A 20,399-nucleotide genomic window follows, 5' to 3' on the forward strand; every position below is an offset into this window, starting at 1 on the left:
CTTAGTAGACAAGAGCAACTTGATTAATTATGACTTTCAGCTAGGAGTGGGCAGAACCTATGCAAGCATTTGTTGGCCTTCGTACTGTTAGGACCTCATATGGGTTTTCTTCTTGCTGAATGTCCTGAAGTTATAGAAATGATTCCTCTACAAAGTGAGTGAGTAGGAAGTATGAGAACAAACTGTGTTATGCTTTGACAATTGTGCTCATTCTCCAGGACTGTTATAACGCCCAGGGAGGACAGTCCCCAGCCTGGTTCCTGCTGCCTCTTTGCTGTCTACTTCCATCCTTCTCTGGCCGTCAACTTTTTCCACTATTCTATTCCTTTTACCAAGACACTTCCCATTGACGGTAGTGTCAGCCGAGAATGCAGAGGATCTGCATTTGAGCGTAGTGGGGACCTATGCTGCTGTGCGAGCATCTCTGGAAAGAACACGGCAAGGAGCAGTTTCAGAAAAAAGCAACGGTGGCCACCCTAGTCTCTTATCCTGACCCCATTCCTGCAGCCCACTGTGCTCTACTGTTTGCACCGGGACTTGGCACCGATCAAAAAGGTCCAAGCCCTCTCCATTTACTCAGGTTAGAGACTTTCCAGGGTGCGGAGAGGACATCACAGAGAGTACCTTTGGGTCTTAAAAATCCTACCCCTTATCTAGCTATTCCAGTCATCAGCACTGATAAGTCATTATTAATTTTGGTTGCTCAATTGTCTCTAAGTGCAAACTTTAGTCACTGGCATTCCATCCTATGCTGTTTCCTTACTATTTTTCCTTTAAAATGACCCACCTTTTAAAATTTAAATGAATGTATTTAAAAGAAAAACTTTATTATCAGATTTCTAAGTGCAAAACAGCATCACTTGATATAAACCAAAGGCAACCCTAAAAAACACACATAAGATAAAAATATCCACCAGTGGACTGGCTATGACCCCGCGCATACCTTCAGTGGAGCATGCATCACACCTTGAGAAGCTTGATCTAGTTATTACTAAATATTTTCTCATCATTTCAGTAAGTGAGTGATTTGTGTTTTGAGCCATTTATTATTTCCTGATTTTCTTGTAATAAAGTTCAAATCTCTCTCCCGTGATACCTCGTAAGAAAAATTTACGGGCCGGGTGCGGTGGCTCAAGCCTGTAATCCCAGCACTTTGGGAGGCCGAGGCGGGTGGATCACGAGCTCAAGAGACCATCCTGGTCAACATGGTGAAACACCGTCTCTACTAAAAATACAAAACATTAGCTGGGCATGGTGGTGCGTGCCTGTAATCCCAGCTACTCTGGAGGCTGAGGCAGGAGAATTGCCTGAACCCGGGAGGCGGAGGTTGCGGTGAGCTGAGATCGTGCCATTGCACTCCAGCCTGCGTAACAAGAGTGAAACTCTGTCTCAAAAAAAAAAAAAAGAAAAGAAAAAGAAAACAGAAAAATTTACTATAGAAGTCACTGTTTTCTAAAGAATACCAAATGTGTAAAAGCATTCTAAGAAGTATAAAATATACTGTATGAATGTATGCTAGGGTTATCCCCCTCCCCATGCCATCTGTTGTTGTAACAGAGTGGAATATCTAATTTTTTTTTAAACAAAAAGATGTGGAAAATTGAAAAGTGATTTTAATTTATTGATTAGCTATAAAATATTAAGCTTCAGAAAGTTCTGCCTCTAAGTTCAAAGAATTGCTTTTCAAAATTTAATTTTCAAGTCCTCTTCATTTGCACCAGTTTCAAATTAGCAACTTATTGCCACCACATTTTGTTCAATTTCCCAACTTTCCAAGGTCTGTAAGTCCAAATTTAAACCAGCGTCTTTGAGCGGAAGTGAAGTCTACTCCTCTGGTTAACTCCTTTTGGTGCCATATGTAAGTATTGCATTATTTTCTTGCAGACCAATTTCTCCATAAAAGCAGTTAAAAGTTAACAACAACTCATGTGCTTATAGTACCTTGACAGAATGATTATGGAAATCTGTAATAATAATCTCATTATTGCTATTTACAGCTGCAAAATGGGGACCTGCAATAAAGATGGAAAAAAAAAAACGTGATGACTACAATAAAAGTGATTACAATATAGCAGTTACTGTACAAACAAACATAACGTATTAACTTAGTTATTTCAAACAATCATAGACTCAGTCTTCGAAAGAGCATTCAGCCAGACTTCCAGCTCCAGATCATAGGGATCCTATATTATTCTCTACCTGTACCAGTCTATTCTGACTCCTTCCCAATCAGGCTGGGAGTTCTAGCAGCCCTAATGAAGTGGCAGGAGCAGGAAGCATCAGAATTCATTCTCCGTACCACCATCTGAAAGTCACATCTGCCAGCTTCCCTGAATATCTGTTAGTCATTTTAAGTGCCTTCAGCTCCCACCAAGGAAAGATGTGGCAACTCAGCATTGGAAAAGAGACTCCAATATGTAATTTTAAAAAAACAGATTAGCTGGGCATGGTGGCACATGCCTGTAGTCCCAGCTACTTGGCAGGCTGAGGCAGGAGGATCACTTGAACCCGGGAGGTCGAGGCTGCAGTGAGCAGAGATCATGCCACTGCACTCCAGCCTGGTTGACAGAGCGAGACCCTGTCTCAAAAAATAAACAAACAAATAAAAAAAGTAAGCGGAAAACCCACAATATAATTTTGGGTGACAGTCAGAACCTTGGCAGAACTGGAGACAAAGCACAAACAAATGTTATGCAAATTAATACTTAGTGCCAAAAGCATCCTTTCAAAAAGAAAACCACTAAGCTGTTTTCAGCCTCTATTTGCAGATGCAAAAACCTAAGTAAGCTTATGATTGCAAAGCTACACCAAAAAGAGACATAAAACAGACTGCCCTCCTTATACCTAGCAAATATTCTACACTCCTCTTCCAATAACCTCGAAAGGTAAAAAACATTCTCATTCAGTGGCTTTTTAAACAAAGCTAGAGCTAGGCTGAAACAGTAGTTACTCCCTTGTTTTTCAAATATTTTTATTTTAAAATGTATACTTTATTTAATATGAATATTTTAAAACTAGACTTCTGAGTTGTGAACTGCCACCAATAAAACCACACATGGACTGTAGCTCAACTTACTGCCTGGTGGGTGGGGATGACTGAGATGCAACGACCCATGCTTTTGCTTAGATTTTATCCCCAGCATCTTTCCCAAAGCCAGAAAACACACCAGGGATGTGGTGTCTTCCACATGCTCCAACATCATGCAAATGTGAGCAGAAGCAGCATAAAAAAGGGGGTTTACATATTACCATCAAGTGTACCTGCAAACTGCCTGTCCCCATTTCCTCGGCTACCAAACCTGGTGACTATTTTCCCATTTGGCTGGAAGATAAACACGCAGCACGCCTTGTTGTCCACCACAATAATGTGCCCATTGCGGTCCACAGAAACTCCCTTGGGTCCCATCAGCTTTCCTGATCCAATTTTTGTCTGTTGGAAATAAGTACAGAAATCCAGCATAGAGTCAAAGTTTAAACCACTACAGAACATGAAGATAAAGATGTCCAAAACAAATTCAGTAGCTATGTACCTAAATGTTCAAACAGGTGCATAGCTACTCATACATCACAATGAACTTCTGTCTTGGAAACCTGGCTTTATCACATCCATTACCTGCTACTATATAAAATCCTTGTTCTTAAAAGAGATCACCACCAAAAATAGTCTAGGATCCCCTAAACTGGGGACACAGTTCCCTGCTGAAGAGGCAGTACGGTCTGGTGAAAGATGACTAGATTATGACTCGGAAGACTGACCTACTTCCACTGCTTGCTTTAAACATACCTGGGATAGCACCGGTGGGTTTCATTTCCTTAAACTTCAGATTCCTAATACATTTTAAAATGTCCCCAAAATGACAACAAGTCCCAATGGCATTTTTGGAAAATGCATTAAGTAGAATAAGGTAGGTAAGGGTTTATTGTAGAATGCAGCACACAGCAAGCAGTCACTGAAAGGAAGCCATCAATGTCATTGCAATTGATCATAATTAATATCAAAATTGCCAGGCATTTAGCATTGAACTTTAGAGAATTAAGTTCTCCTTGGGTGGGAGTCACATCTGTTTTATCTGCCATTGTTTACTCAAAGGCAACATACTTCTTGTTACATAATACATATTCAATGAATATTTGTTGAATACAGTAATTTTAAAAGTCTAGCATTATTATAGGGCAATCACGATGATTAAATGGTTCCACATTTTATCATATTTTAAAATGTCAATCATATACTATAAGTATTTTACATTTTATTCCTGTTCTTGCATAGACTATGGTGTGTATTCAAATGTCTATTTGCCATGAGTCAGGTACAGGTCTTGTACCTTTAGTTTTCTTTCTATAGCTTTATTTTCTAGACTGCATACAAAGAAGTGTTTCACTCATTCACTCATTTATTTCCTAATTCCAGAAACACTGCGCAAGCTCCCACTATATGCCTGACACTGTATTCTAGGCACATGGTAAACAAACACAAATAAGACATAGCTCCTGCCCTCATGTATGTCTCAATCACACTGCAGGGACAAACACGTCTCCTGGATCCCTTTAAAAAGCCTGGTATTGAGTCTTCATTTTATAGTACTTGGGAGAATTCAAATAGGCCATCTCAGAAGGCATGTGAAGGGACAGCTTGATGAGGCCACAGTAAACAAGGAAGGAGAAGGAGCACCCCAGGTGAGGGAATAGCAGGAAAGAATGTGTGTTAAGTCAGGGAAACTATAAGAACCACAGTTCTCCCTGGCACCCAGGCTTGAAGTGTCAGAGGGAAGTAGATCTATGAGTTTTTATGAAAGAACTCTTGGCTGGGAGCGGTGGCTCACACCTGTAATCCCACTTTGGGAGGCCAAGGCAGGCGGATCTCTTGAGGTCAGGAGTTTGAGACCAGTCTGGCCAACATGGTGAAACGCCATCTCTACTAAAAATACAAAAATTAGCTGGGTGTGGTGGCGGATGGCTGTAATCCCAGCTACTCAGGAGACTGAGGCAGGAGAATCACTTGAACCTAGGAGATAAACGTTGCGCTGAGTCAAGGTTGTGCCACTGTACTCAAGCCTGGGTGACAGAGCGAGACTCTGTCTCAAAAAACAAAAAAACCAAAAAAGAACTCTCAGACATATTATTGAACAAATTAAGGTAGGGAACAGTGAGTGTAGTCCGAGATCACGTGTGTTATTTGTGTGCATATATGTACATAGATTTCTGGAAGGAAAAGTGAGAAATAAGCATCTATATCCTAGAAAACCCCAAAAGTTATATTCTCATAGGTCATGCCTTAGCGTGCTGTCTGATAGAAACATAATGTGAAACACATATGTATTTTTAAATTTTCTATGGGCAGGATGGGGCCTTTCCATGATGGGAACTTTAGACTTTATATGCTTCTTTTTTCTTCTAAATTTATAAATGACTGTGATTCAGATTTCATCTCTTCAGAGCAAAGGAACACAATTACTCAGGAAAGAAAAGGTGGTTTTCTTGGCAAGAGAAACTGTTGTGTAAATTTGATTCTGATTCTCCAATCTAGCCCAAAGATCAAAGAGGTTATAACATAATGGTGGGTAAAGAAATGGCATTTATTCTTTCAGATCTAAATGGAGGGTAAGTCAGCAGAGATCAAAAGGGAGAGATGGCACTTCAATGATTAAAACAAGAATATCATTACTACTTAACATTATGAACACTTGTCGTTACTTAGATGACTCAACCAAATAATACCAACTGGATAATTATCTAGAATAAAAAGAGAAAATAAATCATTACTTCCATTCTATCATGTAGAGATAATTCGGGTAGATCTAAAAGAATAACTTAAACATTGAACCAAAATTTATTTCTACTTCCCTTCATCACCCAAGTGTAGCTGTACTGGATTCAACCAAGTGAAAGGTAACAATCTCTGTATTTCCCTGATTATGTTAACCCCATCTTAGACAGAACAGTAAGAAAAAAAAAAAAAATTTTTTTGAGACAGAGTTTTCCTCTTGTTGCCCAGGCTGGAGTGCAATGGCGCAATCTCAGCTCAAAACAACCTCTGCCTCCTGGTTCAAGCAATTCTCCTGCCTCAGCCTCTTAAGTAGCTGGGATTACAGGCAACTGTCACCATGCCCAGCTAATTTTTTGTGTTTTTAGTAGAGATGGGGTTTCACCATGTTGGCCAGGCTAGTCTTGAACTCTTGACCTCAGGTGATCCACCTGCCTTAGCCTCCCAAAGTGCTGAAATTACAGGTGTGAGCCACTGTGCCTGGCCCCAGCAAAAATATTTTAACTCTTCCTTTGAACAATTTAATCAGGGCATTTAACTCAACAAATAGGTCCTTAAATTGAACAGGAAGAGATGAGATATTTTAGAGTAAGGTGGCCAGAGGCATCTGTATTTGTTTGGATAGAAAATGTTCCTAGATGGGCTAGAAGATAGGAGGCAGTGGGGAAGATAGAATAAATTTAGAGGAGGCAGAGAGAAATAAAAATTAGGGCTAATAAATTGGTGAATAAAAGAAAGAAAAGGATGTAAGATGTTACATCCCTGGAACTACCAGGAGTAAATACAAAGAGTCTACACTGGTGTTAAACATATGTCTTTCTCAGCACCTATTTAACTTTACTGAGTCCCACCAAAGAAGAAAATAAGTATCTCTGTCTATACCTGTGGACATTCCACTTGGATGAACTCCTGTGAAAGTCTTAAAGTGTTTTCATGTGCTATCCTTTCACCCTTAGGGTTTTGATCAACATCTATCATGGAAGAGGGTATTGCTGAAACTACACCACCGCCACTCCTCCAATCCTCTAGGGGGCATGAGTGCTCTTTAGAGTTTATTCCCATAATTAACTTAAATATTCCAACTCTAAGAACGCAGTTCTTCTAAGAGTGTCTATTACAGATAAGACTATTGAACCATTGAACAAAAAATGCTTAATTCAGAGAGCCCTTCTTTCTTAGACATAAAACTCCTGTCTCCATATGTGAAACCTATTTTAGTATTAGCTTCTGAATTTACAAAGACAGATCATGGTTTTGAATATAAGACAAACAAATGGGTTGCCTCCAAATTGAATGAATATTTTCAAGATATTCAAGATATGAAGATTCACATTAAACTTGCCATATTTGGGTATGTCTTACCACACATACAATTATTAACATGCAAAAGAAGGGAAAGAAGTTAGAGCTTTAGGAAGGCAAGAGATTTTTCTGTATATGTGGTCACCATACAGAGCCATTAAATTTCTAGTGGAACAAAAAATTCAAGGGTCGCCGGGCGCGGTGGCTCAAGCCTGTAATCCCAGCACTTTGGGAGGCTGAGTCGGGTGGATCACGAGGTCAAGAGATCGAGACCATCCCGGTCAACATAGTGAAACCCCGTCTCTACTAAAAATACAAAAAATTAGCTGGGCATGGTGGCACGTGCCTGTAATCCCAGCTATTCAGGAGGCTGAGGCAGGAGAATTGCCTGAACCCAGGCGGCGGATGTTGCGATGAGCCGAGATCGCGCCATTGCACTCCAGCCTGGGTAACAAGAGCAAAACTCTGTCTCAAAAAAAAAAAAAATTAAAAAAAAAAAATTCAAGGGTGATTGAAGAACTGCATGCAATACTGTGGAATAAGAAAATGACAGCTTTTCAGTTTCCAAAATTGACACGATGCTGCCTCACACAAAACAGAGGCTCAAATCTGAGAGTTTCACAATTATGTAACTTATTTCATAAAAACAATGAGGGGACTACAGCAATCTGAAGACTTTAAAAAGGAAAACAGAAATTCTTCCAATAAGAAACCAATGAGTACACTTTGAGTAATCTTTAGGATTCCAGAATGGATTATGAAAAGCAGTATCTCCAAACTCCTAGACAAGGAAGTTATGACCACTAGGCGCCTGCATGAGGTCATGAATCCCAAATCATAGCTGATCAAATAAGACTTCATTTTTTGGACAGGGTTACTAGAGGCCTAGAAAAGGACATTTATTTCTTAGATCACTATTTTATAAGCAGCACATAAAATCTCATTTAACCTTTGCTCAAATCCTATGAGATAGGTCTTTTTTTCTTTTTCTTTTTTTTTTTTTTGAGACCGAGTTTCACTCTTGTTGGCCAGGATGGAGTGCAATTGTGCAATCTCGGCTCACCACAACCTCTGCCTCCTGGGTTCAAGCAATTCTCCTGCTTTGGTCTCCTGAGTAGCTGGGATTACAGGCATGTGCCACCATGCCTGGCTAGTTTTGTATTTTTAGTAGAGACGGGGTTTCTCCATGCTGGTCAGGCTGGTCTCAACCTCCTGACCTCAGGTGATCTGTCCACCTCGGCTTACCAGCCATCAAGTGGGCTGATACGATTCTTTGATGATAACTTATAAGAAAGATTTCTGTTATCACCAGAGGGCTCTCTACTCTTTGGTGATTAGGTGAAGACACTGGGTCAAATTTTTATTTGCAACAAGCTGATGCTGGGAATGACAGCAGATGTATCAAACAATGGCATCTCTCAAAGTGTAGTATGCTTGCATTTTCTCTGGAAATTCAGCATTCATTTTTTTTTCTTCCAAACCCCGTATTATATATTTTAACGCTGTGTTTTCAGATTATATCAATGTATAATTCATTAAAGACTGACATAAATTGCTTTCTGTCATTTCTTGTGCATTAGTCTTTTTTCCAAAATGGGCCTGTACATTTTTAAAAGGTAGAAACTATTTCTTACAATTCTGTTTCTCCCATATCACCTGCCACAGGCCTCAGAAAGTAAAAGGTACTTCCTAAGTGACAACCTGTAGACTAATTTGAGAAATATAAAACGCCTCTTACTAACCCTTTTCAAGAGCTTGTTTTTCATTGAATTGAGGTAACAGGACCAGTTTCCCTCTAAATCTATGGTTTTAAAGAAAAAAAGTGACTGAGCAATCTAATCACTTTATAAAACAAAGTCACATTTAGGATATATGTGAATAGACTTACGAAATTATCATTGTTACTCTCACTTCACAAACTTAGATGTCCAGATGTCTTTGTATATAAAGAACTACTGAATGTTTCACTGCATCTCAAAAAAGAAATACACAATTTCGCCTGGGTAACAAGAGCGAAACTCCGTCTCAAAAAAAAAAAAAAAAAAAAAAAAAAAAAAAATATATATATATATATATATATATACAATTTCATCTTGTATTTCCTATTCCTTTTCTCCATTGTTTAGTGATCAATTAGTAGTTAATCTTACCTTAAATTTCCCATCAGAGGAGAAAATGCTGACCCATTTATTATCATAATCGGCAATGATTATGTCCCCACTGGGATGCACAGCCACTCCTGTGGGCCGCTGCAGCTGCCCAGGGGAGCGTCCCCGTATGCCAAAACGACTTTTGAACTGGCCGTCATTGGAAAATATCTGTAAAACAAATACAGATTACATTCATTGGAATGTAAGCTATCGCAGGCATTGCCAGGTAAGACATAGGCAAAAACATCTTCCATACTTACAGATCAGAACATGCAAACTCTATTTGAAGAAAAGTTTACATACACATAAGCTTTTTTCCTTACACCATGTATCTTAAGTCTAAAGTAGGAAAATACGTAACTATATCCACTGTTGTCAATATAAGTAAAGGTATATAATTAGGGGCTATACCTGCACACATTGGTTGTTACTGTCTGCAATTAATATCTTTCCATTTGTAGATGCAGCTACTCCCTGAAGATTTGTAAACTCTCCTTTATTTCTTCCTTTGGTACCTAAAATAAATGATAAAACAAAAAAATAAATTAAGCACTACAGGGTTAGATTTCTCTGTTTCAGCAAGGTAATAATTCAGACTTCCATAGGTACCTGAGAATGCATTGTTTTTAAACATACTTTTAAAAAAGGGCACCCTCCCTCCCCAGTGATTTAATCATGCTAGTAAACCTCTCTTCCGTACCAACAGTCTCTGCAAAATCACTTTTTTAAAGCAAATGCCAATATTCTCTTATTAATTTGTAGCTGCATATTAACATGTTTAAAATATTCTTAGATGCCACAAAGACATAATAATAAAAACTAATACTGCCTGCCTTTATCTGACTTGGCTTTCACACTTTACCCTATGGCACTGCTATCTGCCAGGTCTGTGCTGCCTTGGGCAAGGGAATAAATGTTCTCAGCCCTGATTACTCTGCCTCTGTCTTCTATCTTTGTGGACCTGGTTTGCATTTGGAGTGTGGGACATTTGAGATGGTTTAAACTCAGTTTGGGTCCTGCCATTTCTGGGTTTTAGTGGGAGAGGGGTACCCGGCAAAGGGGCCCTGCCCCAAGGATATGCAACAGGAGAGGGGCCTCATTTTACAGTTTTGCCAAAATTCCACCCTCTCACACAGCAGCTCTAGGAAGAAACGTGGGGGCTTGACTCTCAGTACACTTAACAAACTGAAGGCCACAGATGTTATAAAAATAGCAGGCTGATTTTCATATTATGGATTTGCTTATACATTATTTTCAAAGATTCAATATCTCATAGGCTGGATATTCTTCCTGAAATTATAAAAAGATATTCTTACAGGATGCTTTGTAGACTGAATAAATAAGAAAGGCAAAAGGAAATTCATTAATCCAAGAAAATATTTCTACCCATACCAGATTCTTTTTTTGTTTTGTTTTGTTTGAGACAGGGTCTTGTGATATTGCCCAGGCTGCTCCCAAACTCCTGGGTCTAACCAGTTCTCCTGTATCAGCCTCTTGAATAGTTGGAACTATAATTACACAACACAATAACCACCACACCTGGCCATACTAGACTCTCTATTGAAAGAAGAGATGAGGCAGAGAGAAAAAGAGCAAATCATCTACAGGGTAACAGATATCTGGTTTTGTTTCAAAAGAAGTTTTTATAATTTATTTCAATAGGATGATATAAATATGAATGAATGAAAACAACAAATTTTGCTCAAAAACGACCAGGAAGAAAGTTAAATTTTTCATAGTTAGAGAAAAAACATTCTTCAGGTTTTTAATTTCATTTATATTCAAAAGAGCAATTTGGGCCAGGTGCGGTGGCTCACGCTTCTAATCCGAGGCACTTTGGGAGGCCAAGGTGAACAGATCACATGAGGTCAGGAGTTTGAGATAGCCTGGCCAACATGGTGAAACCCCATTTCTACTAAAAATATAAAAATTAGCTGGGTGTGGTGGTATGTGCCTGTAAACCCAGCTACTTGGGAGGCTGAGGCAAGAGAATCTCTTGAACCCAGGAAGCGGAGGTTGCAGTAAGCCGAGATCATGCCACTGCACTCTAGCCTCAGTGACAGAGTCAGACTCTGCCTCAAAAAAAAAAAAAAAAAAAAAAGAGCCATATGCTATTTTGTTTTTCGACACCAATGCAGTGCCTTAGGAAAGTGTAGACAAGGATGCGCTGGTGATGACTACTGTCAAACACATGCTTAAGCACTGTTTGGGAATAGACTCTTCTGAAACAGATTTTTGGGTTTAGAAATTGAAATTGGTGATGGATTAAACTTAGAATAAAATCAACAACAAAATTACTGGGCAGAATCATCATAGACTAGCTGGTTCTCACCAGACCCACATGGTGGTCAGTTCACCGATTCATGGACCCTATCGAGTTTACTCACTAACTCTGCATCTCATCTACTCCCACTAACATGAAAGAAAAATTTGCAATCCAGATACTGTCATATTTTATTCCAAATGTATCAGAAGAAAGGATCTTTGATACTTGATCCACATAGAATCCCAATAATACACATGAATATGGAATCAGTGAACACTCTAGAAATGGTGAGTTGTTTCTGGTAGTGGGGAGCAGGAAAGGGGTGGGTGGCCCTGGAAGGAGGTATGTGCCAACATGGTTTGAAGTAAAGGAGAGCTTGAGTGTGCTGCCCATGTGTAAATTAAATCACAAGGTCGGAGGAACATCTGTTTGTGTAATATTGCTTGTGTATTTTTTAAAGAAGCTAGATGAAACAGGCACTGCCATTTTTATTTTATATTTGTTTTAAAACAAATTATTTTTGATTTTTTCCCCCATACCTGAATGACAGCTAGGCAATAAGTACAGCAACACAGATGGGCTAGAAACAGAAACACTTCTAAAACACTCAGCTTAGAAATAATTTTTCAAAGGTAGTGTGGACAAACCAGGGTCTCTTAAGAATAAAAATTTCATTTATCAAAAACATTTGACAGGCCAGGCATAGTAGCTTGCGCCTGTAATCACAGTACTTTGGGAGGCTGAGGCAGCAGGATTGCTTAAGGCCAAGAGTTTGAGACAGCGTGGGCAACATAGTGAGATCCTATCTCTTAAAAAAAAAAAAAAAAAAAATTGATGAACAAAAGCATGGAATTAAACAAGATGAGGAAATGAGGACCCATTAAAGAAATGTAATAAAAGGCAAGAGTCTTATGAGATTGGATCATAAACCAAAGAAGAAGTGACTCTGTGTAAATCCCAGGCTGTTCTAGATTCTTGCTTATGTAAAACTGAAAGTGCACCCAGGGCTTAGATGGCATACAGGTAGGGGGAAGAAATACAGAAAATAAAGAGAGAAGGGGCTAAGAAGCACCTGAGCAGAGTAGATCAACACTGATTTACTGTCCTTCTGGTCCAGATAGGGACAAAACCTGCCTGCTGCTCTCCTTCATCTAACCTTTTGTCTATCCTAAGAACATGCCTATTCTATTCAGAAGACCCTGCAGGCAGTAGCAGCTGAAAAAAGGAAAGAGAGAAAAACAGAGCAGATAGTGCTTTAGTACTAGTCCAGGAGGGGTCTTAGTCAAAAAGAGTCCATTTTCCTTTTGAAAACATGGACCTGATGTTGGAGGAGGAAAAATATGTGCAAAAAATACGAACACTTTTTGTACTTTACAGAAATAAACGCACGTTTTTCCAGTGTGAGTAGAAATGGGCAATAGTTGTATTTTGGGATATAATGTTAAAACTTGGGAAGATACTTAGTTGGACTCCATAGTAATAAACCATTCAGAGCAAGGAGGAGGAAGACTATATGCCTAGCTTGAAATGAATGTGAGATGTCCCGTACCTGCTAATACTAGGTCACAAGAGCAATGGACTGTGTTGCAAAAGACCACACTGCTGGAAAGAGGTTCTGTGACCTCTGTTGAACTCACGGGCAATGTGTTGGCCCAGCTCTTATTCTCGGTATGAAGTTAAGGAGAGCTTGAGTCTGTTGCCCACATGTAAATTAAATCACAAGGTCGGAGGAACTTCTGTTTGTCTAACATTGCTTATGTATTTTCGAAAGAAGCTAGACCAAGCAGGCACTGCCATTTTTATTTTATAATATTTGTTTTAAAAAAAATCTTTTCTTTAAGTTCCCTGGCTTGGTTTCTGAATAGCTGGATGGCATTCCTGGCAACATCTTCTGATTCTTGTGGACATCTTTGGTCTTGTTGGAGATTACTGATTATTATTATTTTTTAAACTCTATCTGAAAGCACAGCAGAATTACAGTGTTACTCCTGAAGCTTAAAGGACGCCACTAGCATATGCTTTGAGGACAACTGATGCCGACTATTTTTACCAGTAATTAAACTAGAAATATCTTGATAGTGACACAGCACTACAGCCTATTGTCATTGTGCTGAAATGTTCAAGTGTTTGTAAAGTGTCTAAGACAAAAGTAAATTGAAATTCCAGAAGTTAGAAATAATTTGGGATCATGCTGTACTCTTCAAGATTTTCAGTAAATTCTATTTCATTTGTAGAAAGTCTCTTCTCTCTCTCTATTCTAAATATATAATAAAACTAGTTCTTCCATAACAAATATAAATACAAAACACATATAATACTTATAATACATATAATACTTTCATAACAAATATAAACACAAAAAACACATGTAATACTTATTAAATCTTTCCCCCATATCTGAATAACAGCTAAAGTAAAAGCTTTCATTTGATGGTTACATATTAGCTAGTAAAATGAGTAATAAGAATTTTTAAAGTAATTATCATCAATTTGACAATTATTCCATAATTCCATAATTAAACCATTTTTTTTCCAGATGCAAGTCTAGCCTATGAAGCACAAAATGAATTTTTAATTCAACAGCTTCTCACCTATATTCTTCCTGGTCACTTCCACCTACCTCTCCAGGAAGTTTATAGAATGCGAACCCTTAGACTGAAACAGGGTATCAATAAATGCAGATTTCCTCTCACCACCCACTCCAACTGAATATAAAATTGATGCTAACTGGCCACGGTGGCTCACACCTGCAATCTCAGAACTTTGGGAGGCCAACTCCGGTGGATCACTTGATGTCAGAAGTTTGAGACCAGCCTGGCCAACATGATGAAACCCTGTCTTTACTAAAAACACAAAAAATTAGCTGAGTATGGTAGTGCACACCTATAATCCCAGCTACTCAGGAGAATTGCTTGATCCCAAAAGGCAGTGGTTGCAGTGAGCCGAGATCATGCCACTGCACGCCAGCCTGCAAGACTCCGTCTTAACAACAACAAAAAGGAAGTTAAAGCTAAATCAATCTAGATGTTTGAATGGAATCATGCAGCAAGATGAAACTAAGCCAAGTATAGGTCTAACACCGGATCTTCAATCAAGTAGGTGCTTAACAAACGCTTGCTGGATGAAGAAGTGCATAAATGAGTTATTAATGACAAGCAAATTTCAACCCCCATTACATCACTGGAAAACAGAATGTTCAGTAATATTTTAACACTTTCATGTAAATTCTCTCACGTACAATCCCATGAGATAGCAAGACAAATATTATCATCCCTATTTTATAGATTAGAAAGTTGAAGCTAAACATATCACAGAGATAGTCAGAGACACAGGCAAGAATAAAACCAGGTTCTCCTAAACCTTTACATGATACTTTTTTTCCCAATACACACATGGCTTCTTCTGAGTTTCAGGGGTGAAGATAATTACAATTTGGGCTCAAATGAATCACGTTTTCTCTTTAAAATTCTTTAGAAAGCCACATTCCTTATCACATGATACTTTAAGTATTTATCTGTTTGTATCCTTCACTACACTGTAAGCTGCTTGAGGGCAGAAGCAACATCTGTCCTATTCACCACTGCACCCTTAGTGGCTGCCCAGCACTTAGTCAATATTAGTTGCATCTTTTTCCATTTGAAATGCAAGAAGAGTTCCCAAGGATGAGATTCTCAAGGATGGGGTGATGGTCCTATAATGACCAAAGATGCCAACTTTGCATGCCCTCCCTCCTCTATATTTTAGGGAGGAAAGGTGGTAGTTTGCAGAGGTGAGGCAGGGGAGAGGGGCATAAAATAATATATTTTCAACTCGGCATCTGGGGACACTCTCAGTTCTCAGCGCCCAGCCCAGCTCCCTTCAAAATGTTTGCTGTTCATGAAATCCTGTGCAAACTCAGCTTGCAGGGTGATCACTTTACACCCCCAAGTGCATATGGGCCAAAGCCTACACCAACTTTGATGCTAAGCAGGATGCTTTGAAAATTGAAATGGCCATCAAGAGCAAAGGTGTGGATGTGGTCACCATTATTAATATTTTGACCAACTGCAGCAATGCACAGAGACAGGATATTGCCTTTGCCTACCAGAGAAGGACCAAAAAGGAACTTACATCAGCACTGAAGTCAGCCTTATCTGGCCTTCTGGAGATAGTGATTTTGAGCCTATTGAAGACACCTGCTCAGTATGATGCTTCTGAGCTAAAAGCTTCCCAGAAGGGGCTGGGAACAGACCAGGACTCCGTCATTGAGATCATCTGCTCAAGAACCAACCAGGGGCTTCAGGAAATTAACAGAGTCTACAAGGAAATGTACAAGACTGATCTGGAGAAGGACATTATTTTGGACACATCTGGTGATATCTGCAAGTTGCTGGTTGCCCTGGCAAAAGGTAGAAGAGCAGAAGATGGCTCTGTCATTGATTATGAACTGATTGACCAAGATGCCTGGGATCTCTATGACACTGGAGTGAAGAGGAAAGGAACTGATGGTCCCAAGTGGATCAGCATCATGACCGAGCAGAGCACGTCCTACCTTCAGAAAGTACTTACTAGGTACAAGAGCTACAGCCCTTATGACCCACTGGAGAGCATCAAGAAAGGGGTTAAAGGAGACCTGGAAAATGCTTTCCTGAACCTGGTCCAGTGCATTCAGAACAAGCCTCTGTATCTTGCTGATCGGCTGTATGACTCCATAAAGGGCACTCGAGATAAGGTCCTGATCAGAATTATGGTGTCCCATAGTGACATGGACATGTTGAAAATTAGGTCTGAATTCAAGAGAAAGTGCAGCAAGTCCCTATACTATTACACCCAGCAAGACACTAAGGGTGACTACCAGAAAGCGCTGCTGTACCTGTGTGGTGATGACTGAAGCCCAACACAGCATGAGCATCCAGAAATGGTGCTCCCCATGCTTCCAGCTGACAGGTCTAGAAAACCAGTTTGCGACTAACAGTCCCTCTGGCTGTCCCTGTGAGGATGACGTTAGCATTGCCGCCAGCCTCATTTTAGTTACCTAAGCTTTGCCTGACTTTCCTGTCTCGTCTCTCCTGTAAGCCAGAGAAATGAACATTCCAAGGAGTTGGAAGTTAAGTCTATGATGTGAAGTACTTTGCCTCCTCTGTACTGTATCATAAACGGATGAATAAACTGAATGTGTACTTTAGAAGCAAGTAAAAAAAAAAATATTCTAAAGTACACTGAATGTGTACTTTAGAAACAAGCAAAAAATATATATACTTTACAGAGGCTATAAAGCCTCTGAATTCATGCTAAGCGATTTTACACATCCATTTTAAATTACACTGTTCTAGAGTAAAATGAATGTTTCATTCAACTTCTCATCGAATCATTAAGGTATGATATGTAATGAATTTAATAATTTGAGAGTACTCAACTATAATTCTTTCACTCCCTCCCACATCTACTGACTTCCCCTTTGTTCAATGACTCTTTTTAGTATAATGGCTGATAAAAAAACCAGCTCATGGCTTCTAGTCAGCAAACTCTTTAACAGTCAAGGAAATATAATCCTTGTGTTTTAAATCATCATCAACAGATACTCTAAGCTACTTTTCTAAACTCATTCAGGATTGTTTTCTAATACAATATTAGAGTAATGTAATAACTCACTCACAGTGGGCATACAATTACATTTTCAAGTGTGAGAAGCATCAAATATCTCAACTTTGGAAAACCACAGTAGTTAAAGGGCATTTTCAGTAAAGAGGAATCCTTGTGTAATTTAAAAGGCAGGGGCTTCACCTCTCTAAGCTTCCATTTCTTCAACAGTAAGGATGATTATATGTTGTTCTAGTAATTTGGCTCTTGGCAGGGCAAGGGCTGGAAGCCTGGGAGGCCAGGGGAGCTCTGATTTTTAGCATTTACCTTTTCTATAGTGTAAATGCTTTCATCAAGGCCAATTGCAAGCTACCGACATGAAGTCATTGAATAAGCCACTATGGCCTGGCTCCAGCATATCAAATATGATACCATAGGGTTATTAGGAATGGAAAGTATATTATATCTACTAAGAATTGTAAGTAGCACAATGCCTGGTTCAGAGAATGCCTGTTCCTTTCTCCTGCTTTCCATTCTCCATCTATTCCTTCCTGAACTACAACACCTATCTTTGACATTTCACTGAAGCTCATGATTTAAAGTAACTTCTCTATACTTTTTGCTTCCAAATCGATGTCTCTAGCCCCGACTTCTTTCCTGAGCTCCAAACCTATACTGCAAACTGCCTACTATACACTTCAACCTGGAAGATCAAAACTGAGACAAACCTGCTCTTCATCCTAGCTTCCTTATCTTTGTTAATAATGATAATGACAATAGCAGTCAATATTTATTGAGTCCTCACCATGTGCCTGCACTGTTCTAAGACTTTACATGCATGATTTTAATCCTCACCATATGAGGTATACGTTAATATCATCCCCATTTTACAGATAAAATAAGGCACAGAGACATTAAATAGTTTCTCTTAAGTCATATGGCTAAGAAGAGCAGGCTGGGATTCAAACTGAGCAATTAGGCTTTTGATCTCTGCTACAGTTTGAGTGGGTCCTGTCAAAAAGTTCCTGTGTTAGAACTTTAATTCCCAATGTGGTAGTGTTGGGAGATAAGGCCTTTAAGGGGTTTACTGGGTTGTAAGGGCAAAGCTCTCATGAATAGATCGATACCATTTGGAAGGGGTGAGTTCTCACAAGAATGAGTTGTTTTAAAAGGGAGCTTAGCTTGCTCTTGTGGTCTCTTCTGTATTTGCTCACTTGTCCTTCAGCTTTTCCACCATATTATGATGCAGTAAAAAAGCCCTCACCAGAAGCTGCCACCATGCCTTTCAACTTCGCAGCCTCCAGAACCACCAGCCAATTAAATTTCTTTCCTTTATAAATTACCCAGTCTCAGGTGTTCTGTTATAGCAACAGAAAACGGACTGAGACAAGCAATTTGTCTACTATGTTTCTAACTACTTACGTAAACTATCAGTTCTAGACTACAACTATGACTATGTTAACTAGTACTACCTACTTTGCCTCTCTAAAATGTATTGGACACTATTCAGTGCCAGGCATTATTTCAAGCTCTTTTGTGTGTTAATTCATTTAATCCTCAAAACTAAGAAAACTTTGTAACTTTATAAAGGAAACTGAGGCATTGAGAGGTTAAGCAACTTATCAAAATTACACAGATAGAAAAGTAGCAGTGTTGGGGCAGTCTAGCTTCAGAGTTCACAGCCTTAACTATCTACTCTACTGTATCATTTCCCCACAGCACTGAAGTCTAACAGCTGGGAGTTTAAATTGTTCACCAAATTTCTCTCTCTCCTTCCAAAGCATTTTGTAAACCTGCTGTTTTCTGTCTACTCCATCACATCACTCTTTTTTTTTTTTTGGAGACAGAGTCTCACACTGTTACCCAGGCTGGAGTGTAGTGGCACAATCTCAGCCTACTGCAACCTCCGCCCCCTCAGGTTCAAGTGATTCTACTGCCTCAGCCTCCCAAATAGCCGGTATTACAGCCACCTGTCATCGTGCCCAGCTAATTTTTGTATTTTTAGTAGAGACAGGGTTTCACCACCTTGGCCAGGCTGGTCTTGAACTCCTGACCTCATAATCCACCCACCTTGGTCTCCCAAAGTGCTGGTATTACAGGTGTGAGCCACCGCTGGCCATCACATCACTCTTATTTCTGGCACATATTGACTATTGCAAAAGCTTCTTAATCATCTCCCTGCTTCCTGGGAAACATTTCCAATAGATCTCCTATAATGCCTCCAGATTCTCTAAAAAGTAAATACCTTAACAAGTCACTACACTACATAACACCATTCAAAGTCTTCTCACCACCTATATAACAACTATGGTTTCCAAACGTTAGTGTGCATGAGTGTCACCGGAGCTTGCAGAATGCTGATCCTTGGTCCATCTCGAGAGATTCTAATCCTATACATGCAGTTTGGAATGCAGAAGTTTTAAATTATACCAGGCACCTCAAGGCATTCTTATGCATGTGGTTTATGGACAACATTTTGAGGAGCACAGGTTCAGAGAACAAAGTCCCAGCTCCTTTTCAAGGAAACAACCTATATCTATCTGCTTATATCTCATTTCATTTGATGCTCCAAGATAATGGAATCATTTACATTTCTTCAAAATACTCAGTTTCTCATTTTCACACCTTTGTACCTCTTTTCCCTTCCTCTAAAACACTCTTTTCCTCCTTTCATCTGATAAATTCTCTTTCAAAGCCTGCTTAAGCTTAAATGTCATCTCTAGGGGCCATGCATGGTGGTTCAGGCCTGTAATCCCAGCACTCTTAGGAGCCCAAGGCAGGCAGATCACTTGAGGCTGGGAGTTCAAGACCAGCCTGGCCAACATGGTGAAATCCCATCTCTACTGAAAATACAAAAATTAGCCAGGTGTGGTGGTGCGAGCCTCTAGCTCCAGCTACTTGGGAGGCTGAGGCAGGAGAATTGCTTGAACCCAGGAGGTGGAGGTTACAGTAAGTTGAGATCATGTCACTGCACTTTAGCCTGGGCAACAGAGCAAGACCCTGTCTCAAAAAAAAAAAAAAAAAAAAAAGTCATCTCTAGGAACCTTCCTTAACTTCCTTCCATATGCCAGCCTCTTCCTGCTACCACCCTGACTTCTGTGGCTTGATTATACTGAAGGCACTCCATCTTTTACGTATCTGTCCCTTTCTAAACTGTGGCCTCTTCTAAATCAGAATAAGCATCTCATCCTCTTTTATAAGCACTACCTAGGATAGAAGGTGCTTTAACAGTAGTCACATCCAATTAGGGGGCTGGATAATAAATGGGCAAAGATGAAAATGTGAGTTGAAATTATCCCCCAAAATATAAAGGTATTGCCTAGAAAACGATGTTCACTTTCACGAATCTATAAAAGTA

General features: G+C 39.5%; 1 protein-coding gene and 1 pseudogene across 9 annotated transcripts in view; one reads left to right on the top strand and one right to left on the bottom strand.

Annotated features, from left to right (window-relative positions):
• Window positions 1–20,399, bottom strand: part of TRIM2 (tripartite motif containing 2) — a 195,299-nt gene that overhangs the window by 10,863 nt on the left and 164,037 nt on the right. For all 9 annotated transcript variants that reach the window (XM_074396811.1, XM_074396812.1, XM_003927966.4 and 6 more), the window contains exons 7-10: window positions 9,628–9,731; window positions 9,217–9,384; window positions 3,262–3,430; window positions 1,942–2,012 (exon numbers count right to left, since the gene is read on the bottom strand). In XM_074396811.1, the coding sequence (XP_074252912.1) occupies window positions 1,942–2,012; window positions 3,262–3,430; window positions 9,217–9,384; window positions 9,628–9,731 (512 nt within the window). The remainder of the gene's footprint in view (window positions 1–1,941; window positions 2,013–3,261; window positions 3,431–9,216; window positions 9,385–9,627; window positions 9,732–20,399) is intronic.
• LOC104651402 (annexin A2 pseudogene) lies at window positions 15,303–16,352 on the top strand (annotated as a pseudogene).

The sequence above is a fragment of the Saimiri boliviensis genome, chromosome 3 (assembly GCF_048565385.1).
Source record: "Saimiri boliviensis isolate mSaiBol1 chromosome 3, mSaiBol1.pri, whole genome shotgun sequence".
NCBI lineage: Eukaryota > Metazoa > Chordata > Mammalia > Primates > Cebidae > Saimiri > Saimiri boliviensis.